This window comes from Helianthus annuus, chromosome 15 (genome assembly GCF_002127325.2).
Source record: "Helianthus annuus cultivar XRQ/B chromosome 15, HanXRQr2.0-SUNRISE, whole genome shotgun sequence".
Classification (NCBI taxonomy): Eukaryota; Viridiplantae; Streptophyta; class Magnoliopsida; order Asterales; family Asteraceae; genus Helianthus; species Helianthus annuus.
Window position 1 is genome coordinate 152,622,631 of NC_035447.2, and position 25,903 is coordinate 152,648,533.

Sequence of the window (25,903 nt, forward strand, 5' to 3'; positions counted from 1 at the left end):
ATATTTTTATATAATATTTCCTACACTTTTAAATTCTACTAAAAAGGTTGATGATTTTAAGTGGAAACAAGCTAAAACGACATATTTTGTTTAAGAAAAAGAATATTATTCAAAGCTACTATTTACAATTGAAGATACGAACAGAAGGCAAAAAGAGGAGGCGATTTGAAGGTGTTCGAAGACTAGAGAAGCTTGTGGTTAAAGATTATAGTAAAAAAACTCAGTGATCTGCGGTTAGATTTGTTTAGCCATGAGCACGTATACCGAGCCCAACTCTGGTGGCGTGCCTATTGCCTCCAGAGAAATCCAAACTGTAGACGCTAGCACTGTTTTAGTGGCCTAGGTAAAGTCCTTAGGGAAAATGGTTAAGGACATTTAGGTTAAGATATGTGCTAAGTGTGAGGCGTGTATAGGAGGTCATGATACATTAGATTGCCCCATAGGTTCTACTGAGAATGTGAGTTTTGTCCAATTTTCAGTTCGAGGTCAGAGTTACAACTCTGGATGGCAGTCACGCTAGAACTCAAACTAGAGGAGCGGGAATCCCCCTAGATTTTAGCCCCGCCAGAGTCTGTTAAACAGGGTGGAGGTGAGGTTCAACCTGATATTAGTGAGTTCTTGAAGAGGCATGAGAAGAACCAAAATATGACGAGTAAATTGTCAGAATCCATAGTCCTTCAGGGTGACAATAGATATCAAGAGCAACAGAAGAAGAATCGGGAGTATAACATGATGTTCAGGAACCACGGTGTAGCTTTTAAGAACTTAGAAAGAACCGTAAGTGAGATGGCTAGTAGACTTATTGATAGAGCTATAGGTACATTCTCTAACACCACCCAGGTTAACCCAAATGCTCATGTGAATGTCATGTTCACTAGGAGTGGTAGGAGCACGAGTGTTGTTCTTGATGGGCTTGAGTTAGAAAAGGTGATAGAGCCGAAGATGGTATTTAAGGAAGTTGTTGAACCATCACCAGTAGTAGAAGAAGAGCCGGTTGATGAGGTGATTGAGATGGATGCCCAACCTGGCAAGGTGCAATCTAGGCATAGCCCATCAAGTACAACATAGCGAGAGAGGCCTACTTAAGAGAAGGTAGTGCAGAGAGAGTTCGATAGCTTGCCATACCACGCTAGGCTTAAGTCACGGAAGATGGAGAAAGAGTATGGTCACTTCCTTGATTTCTTCAAGCAATTCAAGGTAATCTTCCATTTGTAGAGGGTTACAGCATATAGCATATGCCTAAATATGTTAAGTTCTTGAAGGGCCACTTGTCTAACAAGGAGAAATTGGAGGAGACTTTAGTTGTGACTCTAGGAGTAGAGTGTTCTGCGGTGGTTCAGAATAAACTATCTCAGAAAATGATGGGCGCGGGTAGATTTACTATCACGTGCTTGTTTGCTCATTTGTTTGTGAGCCACACGTTGGCTGACCTTGGTGCTAGCATCAATCTGATGCCTTATTCAATTTTCTTAAAGCTAGACCTTGGTGAGCATGTACCGAGCGGATGAGTATTTTGTTGGCGGATTGGTCTGTTAAATATCCAAGGGGGATCTAAAGAATGTATTAGTTAAAGTTGTTAGTGCACGATGTCTATAGCCTACGTCTTAGTGTAGGTCATGTTTGTATAGGCTTTACAGGGGCTAGAATGTAATTTTATATGAATTAGATGTAATTCCGCTTGAAATGACATATGTTCATTTCAAGCGAAATCAAATGTTGTAATTCCGCTTGAATGACATGTGGTCATTTCAAGCGGAATCTGATCCCTATATATAGGTGATGTGTGTTTCTCATTTGGCACGGAATCACAAGTTGTATACCGAACTGCTGCCGGATTTTCTAGTGAAATATTAATGAGAAACGTATGTTAAAGTGATATCTCTGTTTTCTACTCAATTCTCTCTGATTCAACACTGTTTGTTTGTTTCCGCCACTCAAACAGTGGTGTATTGACTTTAATTGACTCACTTGATCGTCAAATCGATCCTACAATTGGTATCAGAGCCAGTTATGAGCCAATACACTTGAATCAGTGACTTTTTCTACACTTTCTTGGACTTCTGAACATTTTAACGGACAAAATGGACTGAGTTTTTTGATATTGTGTGTAAAACACTGTTTTAACAAACCCTTGAGAGAATCAGATCAAAATTCAAACTAAAACTGATAAAAATGGACTGAAAACCTTATTCCGCTTGAACGAGATAGTTTGATTCCACTTGAAAATTTGTGGTAATTTCAAGCGAATTAAAGTATTCCGCTTGAGAAGATCTGATTCCGCTTGAACAATTGAAGATATTTCAAGCAAAATAAGTGATTCCGCTTGAAAGTCACATGATTCCGCTAGAGTTGGTGATTCCGCTTGAATAATCACTTGATTCCGCAACACGAAGATAATTCACAGTCAGTCTGGCAGGCTTTGGAGGCGAAGTTTAAGGGAAGTGTATCTATGATAAAAAGCAAGACTGCATTGATGAAAAAAGAATTTGACATTTTTAGGGGAAATGATAGTATATCAGCTAGACAGATGCAGTACGCTAAAGAAATGTAATGTTTAATATGTGTTTAGCAGTCTCGCTGATGATGTGCTGCTAGGTTTTTACAAAATTAGTAGATTTGTTTGGGATATAAACGTAAATAATTACTTGCTTTTACGTGGGGAACATCTCCAGGATATATGGGTAACCCCCGAAATCTTGTTTGAAAGGTCCCTCTTTCTAAGATACTAGGTCTTTATACTTAGTGATATCTGGGGTATTATACCAGGACTTCTGATTTTGCGGAAGCAATAGCCTAGTCCTCATATAATACTCCGCACAAGCTTTACTCGTAAAGCCTCCCCTCAGCATAAAAATGATAACACATTGCAAAATGCTAATCATGTGCTGTTGTAAAAAAGATTCCCTAAAGGGAACCCACCAAAAGTCGAGCCGTCATCTCTCTGCTGAACAGAAGTTCTGACCTGAGCTCTCACGGCCTCACATTTACTAGGTATACTCACCTGTAAGACTGAATATTGGGATTTGGATACGGGAGTATATACTGAGGTGGTACACGCGTAAAAGTCAAGATCTTAAAACACTTAATTCGTATCCCAAATAGATTGAAAATTGTGTAAAGATTTAAGAGGATCGGTATATCGACAATCTAAGCAAACTGTTTAATGCTGAGTATGAAATCTAAGCTTAACGGTACTTGTGTCTTGTCGGAAGCTGATATGATCCCCTAACACGCTCACAAAAATATTGTGTATACAGATTTCTGCTTATCATATTCTAAAATCCAAAAAGATTTTTATCTTCATCTTATTTTTCGACAACGGACGTTGGGGATCAGATGATTAAAGTCTTATGTGCAGAACATGTCTGAATCATGAAGGGTTGGGTAAGCAGAAGCTTGAAAAATGATTGGTATGTGTTTGAAAGTTTGAAAAGTTCATTAATTTGAACTAATTCAGTTTCAGAAAGTCAGCAAACTTCATAAACTGGTCAACCAAGGTCATTGACTTGGACTTGGTAGGCTGAACAGTTGACCAAGGTCATTAACTTGGACTTGGTTAACTGGGTGTGTCGGTAAAATCTGAAAAAGTTAAAAATTTGAAACTTTAAATCTGATTCCGCTTGAAAAACATGATTTCACCTAAATTGGTGATTCCGCTTGAACTGCATCAATGTCCATTTCAAGCGAAATCAGGTGGTCTATGAATAGCAAGCTGATTCCGCTTGAACAACTCATTGTTCTTATTCCATTCCAAAGTTCTGACAAAGGCTATTTTGAGCGAAATCTCAAAACCTCTGATTTACTGCCGTTACTCTGTCCGATTGTTGTTAGATTTCGTGTTTTTAGTTGGTTTGCTTAACTATAAACATGGGAAAGGTGAGAAATCTGGTCGATTTGACCCAGATCTTGTTTGTTATTGTTTGTCGGCGATGTTCAGAACTCAAAACGTAGATCTAGGTTGTGTTTGTTAACTAAAATGAACGTAAATCATATTAGTGTAGTCGGAATGTGTTGTAGATCATTTTTAGGGTTATGATTGAACCAGATCTATGGTTTGTACATGTTTGACGATGAACAGATATTTTGAACTTAGATCTAGGTTGATTTTGATGGTTATAATTGATAAAAATCATACCCTTGTGGTCGGAATTCACTGATGAACAAACCCAGTTAAATGATTTCATCATCAGAAAAGTTTTGAAAATTTGTTCATGATTATGTTTGATTCCGCTTGAAACTGTTTTTCTTTGGAAACAGTTGATTCCACTTCAAATGGGATTTCAGTTCAAATAGGGTATTCCGCTTCAAAGTAATATTCCGTTTGAAATGGATTTTTCTTGTAAAACAAGTGTTTTCGCTTCAAACTGACTTAAGTGATTTCGCTTCAAAACGTTATTTCATATAATATATGATTTCGCTTGAATGATGCTTGAGAAGAAAAATTTTCAAAGTGTTTGATTTGTTTGTAATGTGTTGATTTTCAGGCTTCGAATGTATTATTTGATCCATTACACAACAGTTGTTGTGATTTTGATGAGAAAAAGATTCCAAAGTTGTCTGATTTCAGGAGTATTCTGGAGTCAATGAGAAGATTGCCAATTCAAAAAGCGATGACGAATCAACATCTGGTGTTTAGATCTCATATCAAACGTTTTTGGAAAAATGCAACATATGATGATCAAAGCAAAGTGATTAATTCGGTTGTTAAGCTAAATGGTGAAAAGAAACCAATTATTATCTCGGAGGCATATGTACGTGAAGTTTTGAATTTTCCTAATGTTGAAAACTCTCCAACAAAATTCCCTGAAAGAATGGTTAAAGACTGTATGCTGCGGATGGGTTATACTGGTGCTCTAAACAGTGCTAACTATTTGAAGTGAAAGTTTACAAAGCCATACAAGTTTCTAATTCATTCAGTATCGCAATCTCTGAGTCATTGCAAGGGAGGATATGATGCTATGAGAGACTATCATATGAACATGGTGACAGCTCTTGTATTGAACAAGAAGTACAACTTTTCACATATTATGTTTCATTATATGGCTGAGAACATTACATCAAAGAGTAAGACTTGGGTGTATCCAAGATTTGTTCAAATGATGATAGATCATGCTTATCCAGATCTTGAAAGAGATGAAAACAATGATATGTTGGTGCTATCTCACATGAGCAATGATTATTTGAAACAATTGGCCAGATATCATCCGAATCATCTAGAGCCAAAGACTAAAGTTGAATTTTTTGGTTTCATCAAAGATCAGAACTATCAAGATCCAGATCCAGTCAATCATCAGAACTGGAGGAATGAGGAAGAGATGAAAGAAGCTGGTTATGCTAATGAATTAAAAATACTTGAAGAATTCAAAGGAACTCGAAATGATTGGTTTTTAAAAGAGAAAAATAAGAGGTGCAGGAAAGCTACTCCTAAAGTACAAATAGAAGAGGGTTCGTCTTCTCAACCCAAAAAGCGTCAAAAGAAAGTTGCTAAAACTTTGCTTGTTGATGAACCTGATGAACCAGAACTAGAACCAGAACCTGAAGTAGAAGCTGAAGCTGAAACTGAAGCGAATGTGGGAGTTGATGTTCGTTTATCTCCTAATTCTGAAAGATTATTGAAAGGTCTTAATAAATTTAATGCTCAGAAAGAAAAGGCAGCTGGTGAGAAAGAAGGTGACGATGGTGATAAAGACTCTTCAAGTTCATCTGATGAAGAAATTGATGAGGCAGAGCGTGAAAAGAGAATTCAAGCTGAGATTGCTAAAGAAAAACAGCTGAGAAAAAGGAAAAGACAGGAGAAAGAGGATGAGGTGTATGTTCCAACACCTGAGGAAGTAATAGAATCTCAAACACCTCCTTCTGGTGGAAGAAAGAAAGCTGGTGCAAGAAAGAGAGTTGTTACTCCAAAGATGAAAAAGACATTGAAGATCTTGCTGAACAAGAAACCTATCCAAGAACCCAGTAAACCACCATCACCACCACCTGAACCTACACCATATCAATCACCAATACATTCACCACTTCATCAATCACCCCCAAAACAACCTACACCACCAAGACAACCATCTCCTATTCAATCACCACCACATTTTACACCACCATATCAAACAACATTCCAAGATCAACCTGTACTTACTTCACAACAAATATTCCAAACACCATCACCTTCACAACCACATGTTCAAACCACACCTGGTTCTTCTGGATACAAATCTTTTCTAAATATTCCACCAGAAGGAATTTCTCTTGAAGAGATTGGGGATTTCAATTTTCAAGTGATGTACAAGTTAAGGATGTTGAAAAGAAAGTTAATGCAGTATTGGTTGAAAACAAAAGATTAGCAGATCGTGAAAAGATTCTTGAAATGCGTGTTAAGAAAGTTGAGTCTGAAAACAAGTCTTTGCTGAAGAAAATAGAAGCAGATTAGAATGAAATTGATATCTTGAAAGTAAAAGTAGCAGAGTTGGAGGAAGAAAAGGCACGCAGAGACGAACAGAACAAGTACTTTGAATTGAAGAATATAGAACTTGAAGCTGCTAAAGCGGTGAAAGAGCATGAATTGTATATGATGAATAAAGTTCTTGAGAATATGCTCGGAAAGTCTATTGAACAGAGGTTTGAGGAGATAGAGGTTGAAGAGTTAAGGGCAAAACGCCAAGCTGAAATTGATGCCGAAATGAAGTATAAAGGAAAAGGTGTTGAAGGTTCTGAAGTTGCAGAAAGATCAATAGTTCTAGCTACTGATCCTGAGTCTCCTATTCAGAATCCTGTTGCTGTGTCAGCTATCTTTGAAGAAGATGTGTTACTTGAAGATATTGCTAATGATGAAGTAGATGACGATGAGGATGATGACGAAGAGGATGACGATGAAGGGGATGATGATAAAGAGGATGATGATGAAGAAAAAGTATTCTCTGCTAGCAGTCACAGTGATGACGATGGTAATGATGATGATGACGATTAGGGTGGTACGGGTGTTACTGTTACTGAAGCATCTAAAGAGCAAAATATTGATGATTTAATGCATGATGATGCAAATGAAGATCATGATGATGATGCTGAAAGTGAGGGGGAGCAAGTGGATGACAAGAATGTCGATGAAGTTGAGAAGTTAATTCTTTGTATTGAGCCTGATGTAGAAGAAGGAGAAATTAGGCATACGTATACTTTGGATGAAGTCCTCAAGATGTTTAATGTTAATGAAGATGAGTTTAAGTTTGATTTTGAAGATGAGCTGAATGCTTTCGATATCAACCAACAACCTGAGTATGAATACAAGTATTGTTGGTGCATACATCTGTCGACTTCGTCTTGTATCGAGTCTTAGACTAGGATTGTTAGATCAGGGCACGTTGTAAGAGAAAATGTCAAAGTTTAGGATGTTTAGAAGCTGATTTCGCTCCTAATGGTGATTTCACTCCTAATGGTGATTTCGGGCGAAATCAGCATGTTGTTGATTTCACTCCAAATGGTTCTTGGACGTTTCGAGCGGAATCACGAGTACTATATATAGGTTCAGGAGTGAAATCAGAGGTAGAGTTCTTGTTTACGGATACCGAGGTGCTGCCGGTTTTCCATTTGACTGTACAAGCTGTAATATCAATCAAAAGTGTGATTTAAGTGAATTGATATCTGTTTCTACATCAGTTACTGGTTTTCCGCACCTGTAACTGATTAAAACTCCTCTGATAGACTCATTTGGGTCAGCAAACGATCCTACAAGTATGTTGAAGAGGCAGACGTTTATGACAGGGTTGAGGTTGAGGATTGTACAGATGAAGATAGTGTGAATGAAGATACTTTAGAATTTCCAACTCTGGTTGAATTCTTTAGTGAAGAGAATAAAGATGAACTAAGAAGGAAAGTTGCTGAAATCTTGAAAGATAAGAACTTTGACGGAGCGACAAAAGATCCACAGAAAGAAGAAAGAAAGAACTGGTTCCATAAAGATACTGAAAGGAAGTTCAAGCGTCCGTTGAAGTTTTACAAAAGAGATAGAGATGTTTCGCTGGGTGATATCATTAGTTGGGGTTTTCTACCTCATGTTAATGCATACGCGATCAGAAGAGAATACGGTGTGCAGTATTTTAAACGTCTACATGATATTATGTCCCTACCTTGGTGGGATGTAGAAGAGTTGTCTAAGGTGAGAACTTTGGGTTATAAGATCAGAAAGAACGATGTGCCTATGTGGGGATTGATCAAGTATGAATCGCTGAAAAACTTCAAACACTGGAAGCCACATTACCCAAAGAAGTTGAGAAGGGTTAATCCTGAAACTGGTAATGAAGAGACGATACTGCATGTGAAAAAGCCAAGAGCGATCAAAAACATCCCTGTGACGAGAATGGAACAAGATTTCTACAAAGGTTTTGTATGTTGGGTGTACAGCTGTATTTCAACTGAAGCTGTGATCACGTATAGGGCAGAGAATGAGATCAGAGAAATCTTTGTGTATGATCCGTTGTGGCTGATGAATTGTTCTGCGAAAGACATCAAATGTTTGTTTGTGAACAAGATATGGTTTAAAGCTGAAGATAGGGAACAAGCTATGCAGTTTCAGAGAGTTGTGTCTGTTTGTTTTCAAAAGGGCATCAATGCTGACAACAAATGGAATTCAAAGTGGCAAGAGATTGAAGAGGAAGAGAAGTTAAAGAGAGAGAAAGAACGGAAGGCACAAGAAGATAAAGACAATATGCTGAGACATACTCTAAACCAGAGAATGACAGCTAAAGAAAAGGAAGTAGTGGAAGCAAATGAGAAGCTTAGGAAGATGTTGGCACGAAAGCCTAAGCAGAGAGAAGAAACTTTCAAGTCGCTGTGAAGGGATGAAGACCAAGACTAAAGAATCCGGCTGTATCCAAGGGGGAGTTTGTTAGTGCACGATGTCTATAGCCTACGTCTTAGTCTAGGTCATGTTTGTATAAGGTTTATAGGGGCTAGAATGTAATTTTATATGAATTAAATGTAATTTCGCTTGAAATGACATATGTTCATTTCAAGCGAAATCAAATGTTGTAATTCCGCTTGAATGACATGTGGTCATTTCAAGCGGAATCTGATGCCTATATATAGGTAATGTGTGTTTCTCATTTGGCACGGAATCATAAGTTGTATACCAAACTGCTGCCGGATTTTCTAGTAAAATATTAATGAGAAACATATGTTAAAGTGATATCTCTATTTTCTAATCAATTATCTCTGATTCAACACTGTTTGTTTGTTTCTGCCACTCAAACAGTGGTGTATTGACATTAAGTGACTCACTTAATCGTCAAATCGATCCTACAAAAGTAGATAAATTTGTTTTCCCCATGGATTTCATTGTTCTTGACATGGAGGTTGATGATAGAGTTCTACCCATCCTATGACGTGTAACACCCTGTGTTACAAAAGTCAAAGTCAAAGTCAAGATTGAAGTCAAAGGAAGAAAAGATTGCTAATTGCGATCTGTCACTCCTTGCTCAACTCCTGTTTTGACCTCTTTGACTGTAGTAGATCTATTTATTTTAGCGCTTTAGTTGTATTATGTGGAGTATTTGTTAATAATCGAGTTTAATCGCTATTTATCGCATGTTTTATCGCTTTATCGCTTATCGCATCGCAATTGCATTCGTGCCTTGATTGATAGGTTCTGTGTATTATTTTACGTGTGTGTTACTTATGTATTGCTTGTGCATGTTTACTTTATGTTTGTGGTGATTAATCGAAAAGCAATCGCAACTCTATCGCAACGCAACTTAATCGCAAACGCTAAACGCTAATTATTTATAGTGATTGTATGTTAGATATAGTAGTTAGGTAATTTGTGTAACTAATAGGTAATTCTATCGCATCGCTCGAAACGCATCGCATGTCACACCCCCAAAATCCACCTGCGGAGTATCACCGCTTGGGAGCGTGACTGACCAGGATCAAGCCACCAATCATATAGAACAATATATATAGTAAAAGTAATTGCTATTAAACCAAACCCAATCCATATGAAAGGTGTTCCAAAAACATAAGTAAGTTATCATTGTTTAGCGGAAGCGTATAACTAAAACCCATCGTAATAAAGTATCAAGTATCATAAGTGTTTAACAAGATAATCACGATCCAAGCCCACAACGACCTGCTCATCCCTGTGCAAGCTCCATGTACCTAACGACCTGCAAGGCATGTAACAGAGGATCAACAACTAGTTGAGCGAGTTCACAGAAAGTAAACGCGTAATAGTAAGTTCGTATGTAACATGTGGCTCTACTGGGCCGATAGTGCGTTCTATTGGTGGGGGCTTCCCATGTTGTATAACCACTAGACTATTCGTAACCATAAGTATCCTTCACAACCGAGGATAGTAGTAAGTATAAATACACGTAGGTTTTACGTGAGTATCCTTCACAACCGAGGATAGTAGTAAGTATAAGTACACGTAGGTTTTACGTGAGTATCCTTCACAACCGAGGATAGTAGTAAGTATAAGTACACGTAGGTTTTACGTGAGTATCCTTCACAACCGAGGATAGTAGTAAGTATAAGTACACGTAGGTTTTACGTGAGTATCCTTCACAACCGAGGATAGTAGTAAGTATAAGTCTACGTAGATTGTAAGTATGTGTCCTGCACAACCGAGGACAGTGAATAGCATAAGTATGTGTCCTGCACAACCGAGGACAGTGAGTAGCATAAGTATGTGTCCTGCACAACCGAGGACAGTGGTATGGTAGTCTAGTATTAGTGTCAGTACGAATCTATTCAACCTTAACCCTTCAATCCCATTCCCTCAACCCGGGAATCCCATGCCTTGGTAAGAGTGTGAACTCACCTTGGTTTGCTCGGTATGTTATTGCTTCTAGGGTTTATCAAATGTCTAAGTCCGTTACACACGACCTAGGATATGTTGCACATGATACGATGTAAGTGTTTGCATCAATTTAGGGTTTGCAAATCATTGACATTCAAGCAGCTGTGTCTTGTGTGTTTATTGTGTACATGATGATATCTCATAGAATGCTCATACACGCAGGATCATACAGATGTATTCAATAGCATACAGACATATACAGATCAGATCATACAGTAAGCTTTAACACTGATGTTTGTCATCAACATGTATCATAAGTGGAATTCGGACTGTTTATTATGCAATCAGGATAGCACTAAGTTTTAAATCACAAAGTTAGGCACAACCACACTAGCCTAAAGGTCAGACAACCATCTTAACAGGAAACTCGGACCAAGGGCCTTCTACAAAACCCGGACACAACCTCCCCCCTTAAAAATTCGGAATGATGGCTCACTACAAAACTCGGACAGGGGGTAGGGGTTCCTTGCTTGAAACTCGGACCCTCATTAGATTCATGAAACTCGGACATATGGTCCCCCCCTTAAACTCGGACCATCATGCCCTCACTAAACTCGGACCCCTTGTGGTTTGCATAAAGGTCGGATCCATGTTACACATAATACTCGGACCTCCCTTGCACCTTACATAAAGTTTGGACTTCAATAAACAACTACAAAGTCGGACATGTGGTTGGGTTGAAACTCGGACTATCAATGTAGGTTATAAAATTCGGACCCTCTATTACCATTTAAAAGGTCGGACCTCTTGAATTTATAAGAAAAACTCATACAAAATCTTGTTATACATAAACATCGGACCATGTAACTTATTTGTGAAAGTCGGACCATTAAGCATAAGTTACAACCTCGGACCATTTCATGGTTATGCAAAAACTCAGACAACTAATCAAACATACGAGTATTTCAAGTTCACAGTTACGTTCTACAACAGTTACGATTACATACCATCAAAACCCTAATTCATATTACAGAAATCATAAGCAGTCAATCGATGATTACAAGAAATCATTATGTGAACAATCTTATCGGCTTACAACTAATCATTCATCATAACACAGTAATCAGAAATCAATTCAGTAAATTCAGATTCATCATATAAAGAACTAGGGTTTACAAGCATCAATCAATCAACAATTAATCACAACCAATGATTAAACAATTACCTTGATTCGATTCTAGATGGATTGGTAATCAAACTTGATGCAAAAGACTTGTGAAACCAAGAATGATGAGAAGATGTTGTAGAGAGGATTAGAGGAGGTGAAAGTACGTGTTTTGATTCTTTGTGAATGATTAGTGAATGATTAGGGAAGGGGATTAGGGTTATGAGTTGTTAAGGTTTCACTATCAACCCTAAACACCCTTAAGTATTATTTATTACAGTTTCAACACCACATTCCATTATTTGTCAAATCTTTCACAAGTAACACATAACCATGCACAACCACAAAACACTATATTATATCAAAACGTATACAGTTTCATAGCAAACCAATTGTGCAAGCAAACAATTAAACAATCAATAAACGTGCAATAAATGCGTAATAGAAATCTTGGAAATTCGAGTTGTCACATTATCCCCAACTTGAAAGAAATTTCGTCCCGAAATTTGGTACGTACTCACTGAGGGAGCTTGGTAAGCTGTATTGTTTACTGGTTTTCCTGGGGTGTCACATCACCCCCCGTTGATTTGGAATTTCGTCCTGAAATTCAGTAGTAGTAGCTTCAGCCTCAGTAGTGGTTGCATTGGTTTCGAATAATTGGGGGTACTTTTCTGTCATCTGGTCTTCGCGTTCCCAAGTGTACTCTGGGCCACGACGGGAGTTCCAACGAACTCGAACAAGAGGGATTCTCTTGTGTTTGAGGACCTTAACATCCCGGTCCGTGATTTCAACTGGCTCCTCGACGAACTGCAACCGCTCGTCGATAGTGAGTTCCTTAAAAGGAACTATGAGGGTCTCATCTGACAGGCACTTCTTCAGATTCGACACGTGAAATACATTGTGAACTGCACCGAGTTCAGCTGGTAGGTTTAGTCTGTAGGCTACTGGGCCTATTCTTTCAGTGATTTCGAACGGTCCAACATACCGTGGATTGAGTTTGCCTCGTTTACCAAATCGAACCACACCCTTCCAGGGTGAGACTTTAAGTAAAACCCGGTCCCCGACCTGAAATTCCAACGGTTTCCTATGCTTATCCGCGTATGCTATCTGACGGTCGCGTGCTGCCGCCATGCGTTGTCGTATCTGTGCTATTCGTTCTGTAGCGTCAACCACCATTTCTGGACCTGTAATCTGACTATCCCCCACCTCTACCCAACAGAGAGGTGACCGGCATTTACGTCCGTACAATGCCTCGAATGGAGCAGCTTGTATGCTGGTGTGGTAACTGTTATTGTACGAAAACCCCACTAAAGGGAGGTGTTTTTCCCAGCTGTTGCCGAAATCGATAACACACGCCCGAAGCATGTCTTCTAGAGTTTGGATCGTGCGCTCAGACTGCCCATCCGTCTGAGGGTGATACGCTGTGCTCATGTCTAACCGTGAGCCGAAAGATTTATGCATCGCTTGCCATAGCTCTGACGTGAATCGTGCATCCCGATCCGAAATGATGGAGGTGGGCACCCCGTGCCTCGAAACAACTTGTTTAAGATAAACGTCTGCGAGAGTGGAGAACTTATCCGTTTCCTTTATAGCCAGGAAGTGTGCAGACTTGGTGAGTCGATCCACGATCACCCATATGGTATCATTCCCCCGCTGGGATCTAGGTAAGCCTGTAACGAAATCCATGGAAATTTCTTCCCATTTCCATTGCAGTATCTTAGGTTGTTGAAGTAGGCCCGCTGGTTTCTGATATTCCACTTTGACCTTTGCACATGTCAAACACTTGCCGACGTAAGTAGCGATGTGGGCCTTCATGCTAGGCCACCAATACGTGGTTCTGATGTCATGGTACATTTTATCCGAACCTGGATGTACCAAGTAGCGAGACTTGTGTGCTTCGTCCATCACAAGCTCTCGTAAACCGCCATAAAGTGGGACCCAAATACGCCCCGTTACATAGTAGGCGCCGTCTTCCTTTTGTTCCATGCGTTGCCTTGAGCCGCGTAAGGCTTCAGCCTTGACGTTTTCGTGTTTTAATGCTTCTATCTGAGCAGTTCGTATCTGTGCAGGAAGACTGGACTGAATAGTGAGCTGCAAAGCTCGTACGCGTCTAGGTAGAGTGTCTTTTCGACTGAGAGCGTCCGCCACAACATTGGCCTTGCCTGGATGGTACTTGATGGCGCATTCGTAATCATTAAGTAACTCGACCCATCGTCGTTGACGCATATTCAATTTCTTCTGCTTGAAGATATGCTCGAGACTCCTGTGATCGGTGTAAATAGTGCACCTGGTACCGTACAGGTAGTGTCGCCATATCTTGAGCGCAAAAACAACAGCTCCCAGCTCTAAATCGTGCGTCGTGTAGTCCCGTTCATGAACTTTGAGTTGACGAGAAGCGTAAGCAATAACCTTATCCCGCTGCATCAATACACAACCAAGCCCCTATATCGATGCGTCACAAAAGACCACAAATCGTCCGTGCCCTCTGGCAATGAGAGAATAGGTGCGCTGCAAAGCCTATCCTTTAAATACCGAAAAGCCGTTTCTTGTGTATTACCCCAACGATAGGTAACACCTTCCTGTGTCAACATAGTAAGCGGTTGTGCGATCTTAGAGAAGTCTTTAATGAATCGCCTGTAATACCCCGCCAAACCCAAGAATTGGCGTATTTCTGTCAGTGTACGCAGTGCAGGCCAGTTCCTGATCGAATCTACCTTGGATGGATCGACATGGATCCCATCCCTGTTCACCACATGGCCGAAGAAGTGGACTTCACGAAGCCGGAAGTCGTATTTAGAAAACTTGGCGTACAGTTGTTCCTTTCGAAGAAGTTCCAAGATAAGACGTAAGTGCTGCTCGTGTTCCTCCTGACTCTTGGAGTAGATCAGAATGTCGTCGATGAAGACAATGACGAACTTGTCAAGATAGGGTTTGCACACCCTGTTCATAAGATCCATGAAAACTGCAGGCGTGTTCGTAAGCCCAAACGGCATGACTAGGAACTCGTAATGGCCGTAGCGAGTCCTGAATGCTGTCTTGGAGACGTCCTCATCCCGGACTCTCAGCTGATGATACCCTGACCTTAGATCAATCTTGGAATAGTAACTCGACCCTTGCAACTGGTCGAATAAGTCGTCAATACGAGGAAGAGGATAGCGGTTCTTCACTGTGACTTTGTTCAGTTCGCGGTAGTCGATGCACATCCTGAAACTGCCATCCTTCTTTTTCACGAATAATACTGGAGCTCCCCAAGGCGAAGAGCTTGGACGAATGAAACCCTTATCCAAGAGCTCTTGTAGTTGCTTAGACAGTCCTTCCAATTCAGCTGGAGCTAAACGATACGGTGCGCGAGCTATAGGTGCTGCTCCTAGAGCTAGCTCGACGTGAAACTCGGCCTGACGATGAGGCGGTAGGCCTGGTAAATCTTCAGTAAACACTTGAGGAAATTCGCGTACAACTGGAATATCCTCTATTCTTTTCTCTCTCAATGATGCGTCAGTAACAAGTGCTACCATAGTAGTGTGGCCCTTTCGCAAACACTTATGGGCCTTAAGGAAGGAGATGATGCCCATTACAGCACCACTCTTGTCGCCTTAAACTTCGAGAGGCTCTTGACCAGAACGAGGAATGCAAACAATCTTTTCTTTGCATAGGATTTCTGCTTGCTGTTGCTGCTGGCGATTCTGATTTGCAGACCGTGGGCTCCTGAATCCTTAGCTTCATGGCCCATCTTGGGACACCTCTGGCAACGTCCCTCATTGCACTAACCACCGTGGTGTCTGTTGCATTCATTACACATTGGGTGAATTCCCCGATATCCACCCTGCCCCTGACCACCAGAAGTTGGCTGACTCGGGCTCTGGTGATCACTATTCTTGCGCTGCTACTGTGCTTGAGACTGAACGGTAGCGGAACCCTTGCTGGAATACCCATCCCATTTCCGTTTGTGTGTCACTAGGAGTAACGGGAGTAGCAGAAGTGGTAGCGGTAGTAATAGCGCTGATACAACTAGGCAGTCTGTTCTATACTACTGCCCGCTCCGTGAGGCGATGAGCAAGACGCTGAATGTCTTGGATATTGTCGAGGTTAGCCGATGTAACATGGCTCTGAATCTCTGAGGCTAGACCCTTGAGGTACGATTCGATACGCTTGCTTGGAGGGTCCACCATGGTTGGACACAAGATGGCCAGTTCGTTTGACCGTTTCGTATGAGCTTCAATTTCTGACCCCGTCATTTTCAAATGGTAAGGCTCCACTTCCAACTGGTGGATGTCATCACGCGTGCAGTATTCCCTTTTAATGCATTCTTTGAATTCGTTCCAGGGGGTGGCGTTAGCAGCTGCCAACCCTAGTATCTGTACTTGCGCGTTCCACCAGGTTAGCGCGATCCCTTCCAGTGGCGTACTTGACCCTGCGAGCCTCAGGGCATTCACTCATCTTGGATACTGACTCGAGCTTCCCAAACAAATGGAGTAGTCCCACTGCTCCTTCTGTGCCACTGGATGTGCTTGGACGACGGTCCATGAAGTTCTTGAATGTGCAGACAGGTTGCTATGCATTCTGACCCGTTGCACGAGAAAGATAGGTCAAGGTTAAGCGCGAGAGTTGGGTCACGAGAGTAGGATCTAACATCCTAGGATAGGTCTGGAATAGCAGGTTATACCTCCTGCCTGTGCGGCTGCAAGCGCCGCAGCAACTTGTTCGTTAATGAGAGCCGTCAACTGGGCTTGAGTCATGTTAACACGTCCAGACATGATCGAACAGTAAAGGTAGCATAAGTATGAATGGTTCGCGAGTAGTGCGATGACAGAAAAGTGTAGGCACATAGGTGTTCTCAAGCAATAGCATATAGTGAGCAATGTAATCTAAGCATACCACGAGCAAAGTTCTATGTAATTCTAGCACGTAGGCAATAAACATAAACCTTATTACCTAGGATGTTGAATCTTGCACGTGGAGCGAAGCGTCGTTGTGGATCGTTGAGAGCACTGTTCTGGTTATAGTCTGGTTTTAATAAAAACGTTTTCCCATATTAAAACCTAGTTCTCTATAACCAATGGCTCTGATACCAATCTGTCACACCCCCAAAATCCACCTGCAGAGTATCACCGCTTGGGAGCGTGACTGACCAGGATCAAGCCACCAATCATATAGAACAATATATATAGTAAAAGTAATTGCTATTAAACCAAACCCAATCCATATGAAAGGTGTTCCAAAAACATAAGTAAGTTATCATTGTTTAGCGGAAGCGTATAACTAAAACCCATCGTAATAAAGTATCAAGTATCATAAGTGTTTAACAAGATAATCACGATCCAAGCCCACAACGACCTGCTCCTCCCTGTGCAAGCTCCATGTACCTAACGACCTGCAAGGCATGTAACAGAGGATCAACAACTAGTTGAGCGAGTTCACAGAAAGTAAACGCGTAATAGTAAGTTCGTATGTAACATGTGGCTCTATTGGGCCGATAGTGCGTTCTATTGGTGGGGGCTTCCCATGTTGTATAACCACTAGACTATTCGTAACCATAAGTATCCTTCACAACCGAGGATAGTAGTAAGTATAAATACACGTAGGTTTTACGTGAGTATCCTTCACAACCGAGGATAGTAGTAAGTATAAGTACACGTAGGTTTTACGTGAGTATCCTTCACAACCGAGGATAGTAGTAAGTATAAGTACACGTAGGTTTTACGTGAGTATCCTTCACAACCGAGGATAGTAGTAAGTATAAGTACACGTAGGTTTTACGTGAGTATCCTTCACAACCGAGGATAGTAGTAAGTATAAGTCTACGTAGATTGTAAGTATGTGTCCTGCACAACCGAGGACAGTGAATAGCATAAGTATGTGTCCTGCACAACCGAGGACAATGAGTAGGATAAGTATGTGTCCTGCACAACCGAGGACAGTGGTATGGTAGTCTAGTATTAGTGTCAGTACGAATCTATTCAACCTTAACCCTTCAATCCCATTCCCTCAACCCGGGAATCCCATGCCTTGGTAAGAGTGTGAACTCACCTTGGTTTGCTCGGTATGTTATTGCTTCTAGGGTTTATCAAATGTCTAAGTCCGTTACACACGACCTAGGATATGTTGCACATGATACGATGTAAGTGTTTGCATCAATTTAGGGTTTGCAAACCATTGACATTCAAGCAGCTGTGTCTTGTGTGTTTATTGTGTACATGATGATATCTCATAGAATGCTCATACACGCAGGATCATACAGATGTATTCAATAGCATACAGACATATACAGATCAGATCATACAGTAAGCTTTAACACTGATGTTTGTCATCAACATATATCATAAGTGGAATTCGGACTGTTTATTATGCAATCAGGATAGCACTAAGTTTTAAATCACAAAGTTAGGCACAACCACACTAGCCTAAAGGTCAGACAACCATCTTAACAGGAAACTCGGACCAAGGGCCTTCTACAAAACCCGGACACAACCTCCCCCCTTAAAAATTCGGAATGATGGCTCACTACAAACCTCGGACAGGGGGTAGGGGTTCCTTGCTTGAAACTCGGACCCTCATTAGATTCATGAAACTCGGACATATGGTCCCCCCCTTAAACTCGGACCATCATGCCCTCACTAAACTCGGATCCCTTGTGGTTTGCATAAAGGTCGGATCCATGTTACACATAATACTCGGACCTCCCTTGCACCTTACATAAAGTTCGGACTTCAATAAACAACTACAAAGTCGGACATGTTTTTGGGTTGAAACTCAGACTATCAATGTAGGTTATAAAATTCGGACCCTCTATTACCATTTAAAAGGTCGGACCTCTTGAATTTATAAGAAAAACTCATACAAAATCTTGTTATACATAAACATCGGACCATGTAACTTATTTGTGAAAGTCGGACCATTAAGCATAAGTTACAACCTCGGACCATTTCATGGTTATGCAAAAACTCAGACAACTAATCAAACATACGAGTATTTCAAGTTCACAGTTACGTTCTACAACAGTTACGATTACATACCATCAAAACCCTAATTCATATTACAGAAATCATAAGCAGTCAATCGATGATTACAAGAAATCATTATGTGAACAATCTTATCGGCTTACAACTAATCATTCATCATAACAGAGTAATCAGAAATCAATTCAGTAAATTCAGATTCATCATATGAAGAACTAGGGTTTACAAGCATCAATCAATCAACAATTAATCGCAACCAATGATTAAACAATTACCTTGATTCGATTCTAGATGGATTGGTAATCAAACTTGATGCAAAAGACTTGTGAAACCAAGAATGATGAGAAGATGTTGTAGAGAGGATTAGAGGAGGTGAAAGTACGTGTTTTGATTCTTTGTGAATGATTAGTGAATGATTAGGGAAGGGGATTAGGGTTATGAGTTGTTAAGGTTTCACTATCAACCCTAAACACCCTTAAGTATTATTTATTACAGTTTCAACACCACATTCCATTATTTGTCAAATCTTTCACAAGTAACACATAACCATGCACAACCACAAAACACTATATTGTATCAAAACGTATACAGTTTCATAGCAAACCAATTGTCCAAGCAAACAATTAAACAATCAATAAACGTGCAATAAATGCGTAATAGAAATCTTGGAAATTCGAGTTGTCACATCGCAACACTCACCATGCGAAACGAAACACCGAGACTCAACACGCAAAACCCACTCGATCGAGTGGCCAATCGATCGAATGGCCAACCGATCGGATAGCCATCCGATCGGGTAGCCAACCGATTGAGCGGCTGTTCGACACTTGCTCCCCTTTCCTCTTTAAGAAACCCTATAAATAACCTCCTATCACATCATTTGTGATGTGACAGCTCCCTACTCGACCAGCCGCACTCAAGCACTCATTTCTCTCAATTTCTCGTGATTCTTGTAAGTTTTCAGCCTAAATCTTGTACTTCTATGATCTACACACACTTCTTCATCATTTTCTCTTTTGAATCTCAACTTTTAACCGTGAAATCGATGGATTTGAGGTGTTCTAGGGTGATGTCATCATGGAGTTCTTATGAACTTCAAGTCTTGGCCTCATTCCACCAAGAACAACTCAGATCTGAAGGATTCCCACAAGATTAAACAATGTTTTCGCATAGATTTACACATATTCATGGTTAAAAAGATTGAAAGATGGCTTTTCTAACTTTCTTTCAACTTTTTTACACTCAATGCACTCAAAACCGATAGAGTCGGAGCTCGTTCTGATCTTCTACTCCTTCTTAGTGATGTGTTGGTTCAAGATCTGATTTCTATCAGAGAGACTACCGATTTCGGTTAGACATGAACAACCGTCTTGAAACAGTTAAATGATCGGACTAGGGTGATTCCTGTTCGATCACATCACTTGGGTCATGATGGGGTTTCTATTGTTTAGCACGTTATCACACCGTCTTGATCAAAACTACAAAACTCTCAAAATAATCAAGTTCAAGACGATTTGGTTCGTTGGGACGGATTGCCGCCCGATCGGATAGCCATCCGATCGAACGACTACCCGATCGGCTGCACTTGGTTCAACACTTAAACTTTTATTTCAAGCTTTCAAAGATCTGAACGTCAAACGGATTGCCAATCGGTAGAGTGACCATCCTGCTGTGAACTTGTTCTCACTATGTGTCCTACCAATCGAATCACGAACCGATCGAACGACCGTTCGATCGATCGACCTGAAGGGTAGAGATACTTCTCTGTTTTCAAAATGCTACAACAAACTTCAAAGCTATCATACACAAACACATCCTTACCAAAAGATGTCAATCCAATCAAATGGTCATCCGATCGGATGACCATCCGAACGGATTTACATCCGATCGAATGGTCAACCGATCGGATAGCCAATTGATCGGGTTGCCACTCGACACTTTGACACTTGCACTGTTTTACGCGCTGCTTATCGTTTATGCTATCGTTAACTGTTCAGGCTAATCCCTCAGCGCTCCCTTCAATCCAAGACTGTGTTTACCTTCTAAACGCAATCTGTGAGTATACTCGAACCCTTTTTGCTTTACGCACTTTTGGGTGTTACATACGTTACTTATTCTAAATCACAATCGACACACAAGGCAAACACTATTTATACGCCGACTGTTATTGCATGCTACGTGTTATTCGACGAATGCTTGTATGCTATGTTAACATAGTGATTGTTGCCTGACACCTTAGCAACGATATTACTATAGTTTGGACTCATCACCTGTCGTTGACAGGGGTTGTTAAGGGGTTTACTTCACATGTCCCAGTGGGGATATGTGTTGCGCATTCTACAACTCGCAGTCACGTATGTGCATATTTCTCTGTCGATAACCTACTTGCCTTCACTTTGTACATGTTAGATGTTGGTTATGCGTAAACGATTTCGAACTCTATTACTATATCAAACTTGTATGCTCACATTTACACTATGTGTATTGACATCTATTTTAACGTATGTGATAGGTGCTTAGGATGTTTTGCTGCTATGTGGAATTCAAGCTAGGTTGGAGTCTTAGAAACAAACAATTAAATAAAATCTGAGTTGTCGGAACAGCCTGGTTTTTGAGACAATTATTTGTAATAACTGTTTGTTTAGATATGTTGTGGTATGGGACATGACCTTTAATTATCTGGTAATGAATAGTTGTTATGGATACTCATGAACAATCTGTTTCGCTCAGTGTCGCGCCCCAATTATTCCGCCATCGGTTGGGGTGTGATAGATTGGTATCAGAGCCATAACTATAGGGAATTAGGCAAGACTCGACCTAGTCCGGGTTGATGTCTTGGAAATGACCTAGTCTATAGTCTAAGTACCAACAGACCGCCTTGTGCGAACCCGTTAGGGGTTTCGTACGAGCTTATTGCTATTTCTCGATCGACTCGCACTCACGCTATACTATCACACTACCTTTCCTAAGGTAGTCGCACTGCACTATTTTCGAAAATGAACCAGTGATTGGATCGAGATTAGGTGTGAAAACCGCAAACACTCGATTAAGTCGCTTGTTCGACCCGCATTTTTTTTACTATAAACTCGAGAATTTGCGTTGAATCAGGAGTGACATCCGTACTTCGACGCAGATTCTTCTCTCAATCTCGTGATTTTATCACACAAACAGGAATGTAGTCGCTAAGTCAGGGGTGAAACCCGAACTTTGACGACTCGTTCCGTCCTCTATTTTTGTTTTGCAAAACTCTCACCAAAGTCTCGATGGATTCCAACAACTCGAGTTGCATGAATAACCAAAAGGATGTGTGCCGTTCACCGTATACCGGTGATAGAGCACAGTCTATTAGGCCAAAACGCAGACTCAGAGTCCTTGAGAATAGTCGAATCACTTTAGGTAGTCAATGTCTATCTAGCCTTAGACAATCTATTTTCAATTTCAAGCTCGCAATTGCTGATCTTATGTGTTTCAATTCTGAGCCTGCAACTGCTGACTCTGATATTTGTCGATTTTATGTGAAATTTTATATGTTTTATGTGGTTCTACCTGTTTATATGTTTCGATTTTGGTGATTTATACGCTTTTCATTGTTCACTTTGGTCGACACACACGAATGGCACTACACATCTATCTCAAAACGTTAACAAATTGTTGCTACTTGTGAATGATCGCATGCTATGTTACTCGTGTATGCTATGATACCCGCTGTGTACTCGCTAATCGCAATCGCTATTCTCGAACGCGCGAACTTTGAATGATAGGTTTCTGTGTTCTGACTGCCTCATGTGCTTCTGTGCCCTATGTGCTTTTCTGCTACTATGTGCCTTATGTGCTCTACGTGCTTATGTGTTCTGTGACTATGTGTTGATTTGAGTGTGTGTTTGTATGGTTGATATGTTCCTACGCTTTAGTAGTAGTACGCGTGAGGTGAGATTCGATTATATTGCGTTTTGAATCCTATGGCGCTGTCTATTGCAGACAATGTCGTCATTTCGATCATTTCATTCCCGATCAGCTCGTAGCAATCACGATGACAAATGCATTGCCTCTTTGGTTGCTAAGCAAATCGCGAAGGTTATCCCGCAAATTGTTAGCGAGCTGAATGAAAACGCTAGCAAGTCGTCTGAAGAATCCAGAACAGATTCGCCAAAAGCTACTTCTAGCTTCAAGCAGTTCAAAGCCTGCGGCCCAAAAGAATTACTGGCGAAGATGGTCCTACGGCCATGTTTCAATGGTTTGATTCGATTGAAGTCACCCTGTGTCAGAGCAACTGTCCTGACAATCTCCGAACTGTTAACGCCACCGACGTCTTCCAGTCCCACGCTTTAGACTGGTGGATGGCCGAGAGAAACAAATGAGGGAATGACGCAGCTTAGGGATTGACGTGGGATGAGTTGAAGGACCTGATGATGAAAGAGTTATGCCCTCCCCACGAGCTCCAAAAGTTGGAGGACGAGTTCTGGCATCTCAAGCAGAAGGATGGCGACAATGCTGGTTTGACTGCTCGCTTCAAGCAGCTCAGCATAATCTGCCCTGGGCAAGTCTCTACGCCCGAAATCGCCATCAAAAAGTACATCCAAGCTCTTCCAGATTGTGTGGCTGATTTCGTTCAAGCTGCCAAGACGTCAACCATCGAGGAAACTTTTCTACTCGCTGCTGAGATCAACGACAAGCGAGTCAAAGCTGGGTATTGGGATAAAGCTTCCAAGAATCTACATCAAGCTACCACCGCTGCAACCGTTGAAACCGTCACCGCATCGCAGTCTGCAAAGTCCTCTCGTTGCAAGAGGAAGAACAACAACAGTAGCAAAAATTGCGCTGTCACCACAGCTGCCCCGCTCTAAGCTGTACCAGCTCAACAGCAGCATCAACACCTCCAAGTAGCGGCAACGGTTACCCAAGCACCGCTGTCCAAGCGTGCTTACACTGGTCCTCATCCGGCTTGCCCTACTTGTACCTATCACCACCCAGTGGGAATCGCCTGCAGATACTGTGTGCATTGCAACATGTACGGCCATTTCACCGCCAACTGCCGTACAGGTCCACGCCAAGCTCCAGCTCCAGCTCAAGGTCAAGCTCCTGCTCATCAAGCTCTACTTCCCGCTCCTCAAGGCCAACAAGCGGTACCTGCGCCCACGATCCATGCTAGAGCTTGCTTTGCATGTGGGGATCCCAACCACTTCGCAAACATGTGCCCAAATCGAGTGGTGAAGCAAGAGCCACAACAACAGCAGCCCCAACAGCAACATCAGCAGCAACAACAAGCAGCTCGCGGACGTACTTTCAACATCAACGTTCGTCAAGCTCAGGTTGACAACAATGTGGTCAATGGTACATTCCTTGTGAATGGTATATATGCTTCGTGTTTATTTGATACTGGAGCAGATAACTGTTTTGTGTCGTTAGAATTCGAAAAGCTCCTTAATCGTAAGCGCGCCCATCTCCCCTCGTCATTCGATGTTGAAGTTGCCACCGGAAGAACCGTCACCATCAATTCTGTCCTTCGTGATTGTACTCTCGAACTCAACAATCACATCTTCCCTATCGACCTTATTCCAATGCAGCTCGGTAGTTTTGACGTCATAGTAGGCATGGATTTCCTTCGGGAAAATCGTGCTGGAGTTGTTTGTTTCGATAAGATGATTCGTTTCTCGCTTGCTAACGGTGATATATTGTGTGTCTATGGTGAAGTCGCATCAAAGAAACTCCAACTCATGTCGTGTGTCCAAGCTAGCAAGTATCTCCGTAAGGAATACCAAGCTTTCTTGGCTCATGTAGTAGTAGCGGAGAAAAAGGAAGTTAAGGCAATCGATAAGGTGCCTGTTGTTCATGAATTTCCTAATGTATTTCCTGATGATCTACCTGGTTTACTGTTGAGTCGTGATATTGATTTTCGTATAGACCTCATTCCTGGAGCCAACCCTGTTGCTAAATCTCCTTATCGCCTCGCTCCGTCCGAAATGCGCGAACTCTCTAGTCAACTCCAGGAATTACTTGACAAAGGCTTTATTCACCCTAGCACCTCTCCTTGGGGCGCACCAGTCCTTTTCGTCAAAAAGAAGGATGGGTCATTCCGGATGTGCATCGACTATAGGGAGTTGAATAAGCTGACTATCAAGAATCGTTATCCCCTGCCCTGAATCGATGATTTGTTTGATCAACTGCAAGGTGCTACATGTTTTTCGAAGATCGACTTACGCTCAGGTTATCACCAGTTACGTATTCAGGAGGAAGATATTCCGAAAACCGCTTTCCGAACTCGTTATGGTCATTATGAATTCGTCGTAATGCCCTTTGGATTAACCAATGCACCCGCAATTTTCATGGATTTGATGAACCGTGTGTGCAAATCATTTCTGGACCGCTTCGTCATCGTGTTCATCGATGATATCCTTATCTATTCGAAGTTGAAAACATAACACGCGCAACATCTACGTTTGGTTCTCGAGTTACTCTAAGGGAATCGTCTCTATGCCAAGTTCTCCAAGTGTGAATTTTGGCTAGAGGAGGTTCAATTCCTCGGTCACATCGTCAATAGTTAAGGTATTCACGTAGACCCTGCGAAGATCGAAGCTGTAAAGAGTTGGGTTACTCCAAAATCACCATCCGATGTTGGTTCATTCCTCGGATTGGCGGGCTACTACCGTCGATTCATTGTTGACTTCTCGAAAATCGTTGTCCCGCTTACTTCCTTGACGCATAAAGACAAGCCTTTTGTTTGGGGAACTGAACAAGAGACTGCCTTTCAAACTCTCAAGCAGATGCTTTGCAATTCCCCTGTTCTTGCTTTACCTGACGGAAACGATGACTTTATTGTCTATTGTGATGCCTCGAACCTTGGTCTTGGTTGTGTTCTCATGCAACGGGACAAGGTTATCGCTTACGCATCTCATCAGCTCAAGATCCACGAGAAGAACTATACAACCCATGACCTCGAGCTAGGCGCAACTATTTTTGCGCTGAAGATCTGGCGACACTACCTTTACGGTACTAAGTGTA

At 41.3% G+C, this 25,903-nt stretch overlaps 1 protein-coding gene across 1 annotated transcript; it reads left to right on the top strand.

The window, feature by feature from the left end:
• The first annotated feature begins 6,565 nt into the window (after positions 1 to 6,565).
• Positions 6,566 to 8,821, top strand: LOC110914462. Its single transcript, XM_022159250.1, has 3 exons — positions 6,566 to 6,938; positions 7,041 to 7,275; positions 7,705 to 8,821. The coding sequence occupies exons 1-3, from the start codon at positions 6,566 to 6,568 to the stop codon at positions 8,819 to 8,821; spliced, it is 1,725 nt and encodes a 574-aa protein (XP_022014942.1).
• The last annotated feature ends 17,082 nt before the right edge of the window (positions 8,822 to 25,903 follow it).

Bases quoted from the DNA above. Each gene is read 5' to 3' on its own strand.
- LOC110914462 (XM_022159250.1), top strand. From the start codon at position 6,566: ATGAATAAAGTTCTTGAGAATATGCTCGGAAAGTCTATTGAACAGAGG. The intron at 6,939-7,040 runs GTAATGATGATG...ATGCAAATGAAG, and splicing joins CAGTCACAGTGATGACGATG to ATCATGATGATGATGCTGAA. The intron at 7,276-7,704 runs GTATTGTTGGTG...CATTTGGGTCAG, and splicing joins CAACCTGAGTATGAATACAA to CAAACGATCCTACAAGTATG.